Here is a 7454-nt window from a genome sequence, read left to right as displayed (position 1 = left end):
AACCATAAAACATGGTATCAATTTTGCCACAACATATGCTTTCACTTTGTACCAAGTGGGTGATAAGTTGTTCCACCTATATAAAGTGGAGTATTTGCCACAATAATGACAATTTCCTAACATGCTAGACAATGACATTAACAAAGTTATTGTTGGATGCTATCGCTGGGCGATGTCGTCTAGCGACGATGGAGGCTTGTATCGTGTCTCCTGATGAGAGGTGTTGTGTGTTGGGAAGGTTTTTTTGGTTTTAATTATAAAATTATGACTAATGTTTATGAGTCGCCACTTAGTATTATGGTCACTAGGAACTTATGGTTTGTGAGAGTTTGGGTAAGGGACTAGTTGTACAAGGGGAAGACGCATCACCCTCAGTGCACCCTACCTAACGTAAGTTGCATTGTTGTTTGATTTTTTTAAGTCGGTTTCTATTTGTTGGTCTTTTCTAAGGTTCAAGGCATATCTCTTTCATGAGAAAGTCTATACCTTATTGGGTTAAATCCTAACCGTTTTAAGGTTTGAATTTTAGCATCGCATTTCTACACTTTGTATCTTTAATACCTGAGGGTGTACTTTATCATGTTATTTTATACCCCATAAATATTAAAGTTTACATCAAGATCTTAAAAAATGAAAAAAGATTTTTGACATGTTGGCCAAATCCTAATGGATAATCATAAACTGGTTTTGATATCTATTTTTGGATTTTTTTTAAAAATAAAATAGATGCAATTTTTGTTTTGTGTTTTTTTTTATGGAAAAGATGCTTGGAAAAATTTTAGGAATTGGCCGTATGCAACAAAATATATTTTTTCTTTTTTAAAAATGGAGATTGATTTAAAAGTTTTTTGAGATTTTTTTTAAAATTTTTTTTGAATTTTTTAAATAATTTTAGAGAAAATCAGGTGTTTTAATACCGAATTTGTATTTTACAATGTAAATATACAATCTGATATTGTTCAAAATTGGTCAAAAAAATCCAAGAAAATCATAATTTTTTTTTAATGATTTTTTTTGAAAATTTTTGGATTAAAAAAAGTCCATTGTATGAACAGTGGACATGAATTATAATTCACGCCACTGTTCATACGTGAACAGTAATACATGAATTATAATTCATGGTCTCTGTTCGCAGCGAAGAAATGAATTCTGCATGCAACAACCACGATGAATTCTACATGCAACAGCCATGACGGGGAAGAACGAAGAAAGAGGTAAAGCAGGGAGGAAGAAGATGCCTGGCGAGGAGGAGAAGGAAGAAGAAGAAGAAGAAGGGGAAGGGGAAGGGGAAGGGAAGAGATGTTGGACAACCTAGCGTGGTATTGGTCTGGCCAAGGATGATTGTGTGTTGCCGGTGGTCGCAGCGGTGGAGGTTGGCATCAGCTACAGGAGGAAGAAGAAAAGGTTGCAGCGGAGAAAGAAACGTTGGAGGGAGAAGAGGGAGAAGGTCGCAGTGGTTGTGCCTATCGCCGGTGAGGATTTGAGTTTGTGGGGAGGCTGAGACGCCGTCTGTTGGTGGAGGAGGAATTTTTTATGGGGTCTATAAGGGCTAAAAAAGTAATGCGAGAGAAATAAAGAAGAGAGAACGGTGGTTGGAAGAAAAAAACAAGGGAGAAGCTGATTTTTTGGTTTATTTTGGACCCGATTTTCTCCTCCCCCAGGCCATAACATCAGCCTCTATTTATAGGCAGTGGAAGAGGGAAATTTCGTCTGCACTAGGGTAAAATTTCAGCGATTGATTCTGTTGGGAAGGATCCCAACTATTGGCTCAGAGTAAGCATGGTGCGCTGTCAAATTTACAGAAAAAGCTGCTTGAGTTGGCATATTTAGGCCGGATTATATGCTGATGGGTTGTCATTCTGACTGAAATATTCACACCATGATGTAAAGGAACTGCAGATGATCATTTTCATGGTGATGTAAAGGAACTGCAGATGATCATTTTTGTGCAAATTTGGTTAAATTTAGTGGAAGTTAGGGGCATTAAATGCATTTGTAAAGTAGGTAACCGAACTAGCTGTTTTAGAGATTTAAAGAAGAAGATGAACAGTACCAAAGTTTTGATTTTAACCAAAGTTCATTTCAGTCCTCCCTCTTTAAATTACTTTCAATTGAACTTCTAATTGACCCTAAACTGTTTTAATTAAGCTCCTCATGAACTTCAATTGGAGCCTCGAAGTTACGCGCCTATTCCTTGATCTTGGATTTCTTCAATTTAGCCTTTAATTGATTCCAAAACTTTAATTTTCTTGAAATTTGGCCCCTGATTTCAATCAATTAACTTGGTAAAAATTAAATTTGGTCTCTTAAAATTCTAATATTCTCAATTCAGCCTAAATTAGGCTTCTAAACTTAATTTTTCACCAATTAAGTCCCAAATAACAGTAATTTGACCTATTTAGAGTACAATTAAGTTCTTGCACTTAATTAAATCCTTTAATTGCACCCAAATTAATTCTTAAATATAATTAAAATTTAATTTGGCCCATGATTAAATCAAATTGGCCTATTAAAAATTTAATTATGTCATTGAACTTAATTTTTATGCAAATTCATCCAATAATCATTTAATTTGACCTTGAATTTGTATTTTTTATCTCCTTTTTTGGGCATAATGGGGTATAATTAGGCCTTGAATTTCCTATAAGAATTGCAGCTTGATTTTCCGACCTATTTTCTCCACGTTGCCCGCCTTTATTTTATTTTTTGATTTTTATTTTGAAAAAAAAGTGAATTTTTGGGGAATAACCTAGAATTAAGTTATGATAGATGCCATGGTGAAATATCTTAGCATTTGACTTAGTATAGATAAGGAACTTTGTCCAATTACTATTCATTTTAGAAACATATAACAAGCAATTGATAAGCTATATCTTGATTTGTAGTGATCTAAATGCTCTGAAATATTAAAAGTGGAAAGAGGAGATGATTGTCAATAACTTTTATGAAGAATACTTTGTCAAATTCTGATTGTATTAATGTTATTTTATTCAGCCAAAATGCTTGAGTGCTGCTGTCCACTAAATTAATAGTTGGCCACTATATCAATAATCAATTACCAAATGAATATTTATGAATTTTAGCCTATAAAAGAAGACATTTACCATTCATTTAGGCATCTTGATTTTTAGATTAAAATCATTTTCTTACTTTCTCTCTTTATAATATTCAAATTTTATTTTTATTAATCTTTTATTTATGCTTTTAATTTCTTTTACTACTCTTAGTTAACTTATATCATATTTATGTTCTCATTTTGTTTATTTATGTTTTTCTTATTCATAGTGTTTAGCTAAGTTAATATTGTTAAGGTGAACAAGTTTTACTAATGGTGTTACAATATGTATAATATAAACTCAACATGGAATTCAATATTTATATCCAAGAAAGTTTGTTATTAATATGTTGTATCTTTTTATCTTAATAATTCTTAATACCTTATTAATTAATTTAGATTTATGTTATATAACTCTTGGTACAATAAATGCTTGATTCTTTATAGTTTTCGGCCGACATCGTTATTATGAGAGGAACTTGATTTGTGATTTGTAGTTAACATAAATTAGCATTATGAATTTTTGATAATATTTAAAAATATGATATTAAAATAAGATAATTAATATGATCATGTTAAAAATTTATAATGAACTTTTAAGGATAAATCATTCAATTAAAACCTCCTTTGTGTATGACATTTAGTTGAGTAATAAAAAGAGTTTATACTATACTTATTTCTAAAACTATTAGTAAATCTTTTAACCTGAATAACTATTTTTATCATTGTTTAATTCTCTAACCCTGATAATATTAGCTTAGCTTATAAGTGGGGTGAATTCAACATGGACTTTTCACACAATCTCTGCTCTTAACTTTATTTGGAAACTTTTATTTTTCTCCTTGCACTTGTCGTCTTATTGCAGAGAGTGGATAATTTCTCATTTATTATTGTAAATCTTATTCTCTTTCTATATAATTAAATGACTTTTCCCGTGAATGTAGATGATTTACTAAATTATTTTAAATATTATATCAGTGTGCTTAACTTTCAATAACCAATCTTCAATAACCAATAAACAACTTTCACAATATCACTAGTTGAAATTCTAACGTATCATTGTCTAGCTAAGTTCTCATTGATGAGTGTGATAAAAACTAGCCAAGAATTAGCTATTACGTCGGCAGAGTCAATGGGAGACTAGGTGTTCAGGGAATGACTGGAACACTGATCTAGGCAGTTTTCAATAGCACGGATGACCTGATGAGAATTTTCATTTTTTTTTTCTTTATACTTTTTTCTTTTTATTCATATATTTTCAGGGTTGTAAATGTTCCAGCACTTCTGATTCCTGTGTGATATGTTATTCATTGCTAAAGGACTGCTGCAGTTTCTGAATCTCTTCAAACATTGTCAATATGATATTTGCACTGACTTTTTTCTATTCTTGCATTATATTATGCTACCTAACCAAACCCGTAAAACCTTGAGTTAAAAGGCATTCTCTCTCTCTCTCTTGGTTGGCAAAAACTGCATAGAAGTGTTTTGCAAGTCCAAATGGTGAACACTTTACTTTGATTAATGTTTATCGCGCTGCTGATGAACTTTTACAGAAGAGAGGGATGGAACTTGGTATAGAAAAAAATGAGAAAAATATTAAAGAAAAAAAATGAAAAGATACTGAGAAAATGGTGCAAGGAAAATTTAGTCGCTCACTGAGGCATGCTTGTGACATTCACAGGTTTACCCCTTTTTCTTCCTCTTTTCCCTTAGGTTACTTTACTTTCTGGTAGGATTCACTTATAAATTTTAATTTCAATATGTATTCTATGTTCAAGAAATTCTCGAGACTTGACCTATTGTGATCTTTAATAGCCAGCAATCTTGATTTAAGAGGTCATTTTCCACTGCAGTCAAATTAGAGGGCATGTTGAACAGATGGGTCTTCCTATTTCTTCTTGTGGAGATGACACTCTACAATTCCGTAGATGCCTTGCTGCTTCATTTTTCCTTAATGCAGCTTTGAAGCAACCCGAGGGAAGATGCAGGTATTATATCTCTCTATATAAGCTCAGACATCCATTTGCATTTTCCTTAAGGATTCTTTCGTTTTTCTATTATTCTCCCTTGTTAACAAGTCTTTGGCTAGTTCGTCATGGCATCCACCTTCTCTTGAAATCCCTGTTCATGTTATGTCTCGCTTTCCGTTCTCCTACATCAAGACCCTCAGATTTGCTGAAATGAATGGCAGGGCTTTAACAAGTGGTCAAGTAGTGCAGATCCACCCTACTTCTGTGTTGCACCAATCAAAGGTGAAGTGTGTAATTTTTGATGAACTAGTCCAAGCAAGTCAGAAGTACATTCGCAACATAACTATAATTGATTGTGTGGTTGACTGAGCTTGCTTCTCGCTATTATGCAATGCAGGGTTGAAGTTTTGGTATGAACTCTATCAACTAATATTTTGCTTACCTTTTCATCTTGTTTTATTCGTTCTTTTTTTTAAATGAGCTCTATTCTTTTTTATTTTATTAGATTATTCTTTGTAGAAATCAATTTGTGGGTTTGACACAGATTAAATTATCCAACATGATTTTTATAACTGTAAGATATTTTTTTTAATAAACAATAATTGTGTGGAGAGGTATATTATTAAAAATTATGTTTTATAATTTGTTTTGATTTGTTTTCAATTGAGTTATTTTAATTTTATGATCTAAATCACACGTTTGACATGTTAACTCAAGTTAACTTGGATAATTTTTTTAATTAATTTTTTTTAGTTTCATTCTTCAACATTCATTTTAATTTTAATAAAAATTAAACTTTATAATTTATTTATAAAATTATTATAATTTTATGACCTGGTATACGAATTGATAAGTTAATTCAAGTGGATCCAAATCAATCTAATATATTATTGTTTTAATGTTTATTAAAAAAATCTCATATCTTATATTTATTTTGATTTAAAACATGTTTTTACATGTTATTTAGGTTGTTCTCCTTAAGATAATCGAGTTATATCAAATTAATTTTTATATATTTTGTTTTTACAAAAAAAATATTAATAATATTAAAATATTTTTTATTAAAAAAAATTAATTCAATCTATAAAATTACATGCCAATTATGTAGTATTACAATGACGAAAATACACGAGGGCACAGCAATACCCAAAAGCCGGAAATGAGAGGAGAACGAACCTCTAGAGAAGAATTCTGCCTTGCAGGATGATATTTCCAACTGAAATGCTGTCCAACTACTAATCGACCGTGCTAAGAGATTGATTTTGGAGAATATACTCATAACCTCTATACTCTAATTACTAGTTTATTGACCGTGATAAAAAAATTAATATATAAACAATTGAAATTTTTTTCAATATTATTATAAAATTCAATACAACAGCTCAAATTTAAAATATTTTAATCAGATAATTTGTTTAATATGAGTTTTAAATTAAAATGTATGAGACTTATCTACTATAATTATATTCACTTGGTAGATCTAAAGAAAAAAATCAATACAATACTAAAAAGTTAAATTAAATACAAATTTATATTAAAATATAGAATTGTAACAAATAAAATATCAATTAAAAAAATAAAATAAAAAACTCGATAAAAATAAAAACTATAATAAAATTGTAAAAAAATAAAAAAAGAGTCAAATGTTTTTATCATACAATAAAAAAAATAAAAAATTATTTATTATTAGCTCAATACTGAAAAATAAAATTTAATAATTTTTTTATTAAAAAATAAAATAAAAAAAAGCCTAAAATAATTGAAACTTCATATTTTATATACATATAAGCCTGAAATTAAAAAAAAAAAATAACTAAATTGAACAAAAAAACTAAAAACAATTGAGCCAAATCAAGAAAAGACCGAGTCAAACCAAAAAAATCAAACCAAAATGAAAAAAATTGAGCCAAACTGGTTTTTGTTCTAAAATAATCAAAATCAGTCGGTTTAAACCGATTCAATTTTCTTTTTTTAAACTAATTTAATTATTTTTTAATAAAAATTAAACCAAATAAAAAATAATAACCTTTATTTTTGCCTCAAACCCGGGACCTCCTCATTTCATCGGTCAGCTTTTAAGATCAAGATCAAGTTAATTCTAAATCAAGTTTAATAACTATAAATTTTATCTTTATGCATTCCGAGCTCAGCTCGGGAGTCCACACTCCGAACACCAGTTTCCGAAATTGCTCGCTTGCCTGGCTTTGATTATATTTTGCCGATGCTAAAGTATCTCCTTCCAATATGGTCGGCAATTTCTGGCGGAAGTCCTCCGAACTTTGGGTTGTTAGCCAATTTCAGGCAGAACTAGCACCTGCCATGTATCATAGGCTTCTCCTTACTATATACTCGAGCCAAACTTGAGTAAGTTAATATGACCTTATCCTCAATGACGATGGAACTAACCCTTTTCTGCTTCTCTTTCTATT

The 7454-nt window shown here is 30.3% G+C and overlaps 1 protein-coding gene across 1 annotated transcript; it reads left to right on the top strand.

The window, feature by feature from the left end:
* Positions 1–4566: 4566 nt before the first annotated feature.
* LOC105119500 (putative ATP-dependent RNA helicase DHX33) lies at positions 4567–5503 on the top strand. Its single transcript, XM_011017645.1, has 3 exons — positions 4567–4736; positions 4909–5043; positions 5247–5503. The coding sequence occupies exons 1-3, from the start codon at positions 4684–4686 to the stop codon at positions 5392–5394; spliced, it is 336 nt and encodes a 111-aa protein (XP_011015947.1). The 5' UTR covers positions 4567–4683; the 3' UTR covers positions 5395–5503.
* Positions 5504–7454: the final 1951 nt, after the last annotated feature.

The sequence above is a fragment of the Populus euphratica genome, unplaced genomic scaffold, assembly GCF_000495115.2.
Source record: "Populus euphratica unplaced genomic scaffold, PopEup_1.0 scaffold3016.1, whole genome shotgun sequence".
Classification (NCBI taxonomy): domain Eukaryota; kingdom Viridiplantae; phylum Streptophyta; class Magnoliopsida; order Malpighiales; family Salicaceae; genus Populus; species Populus euphratica.
This window is presented reverse-complemented; position numbering and strand designations above follow the sequence as displayed.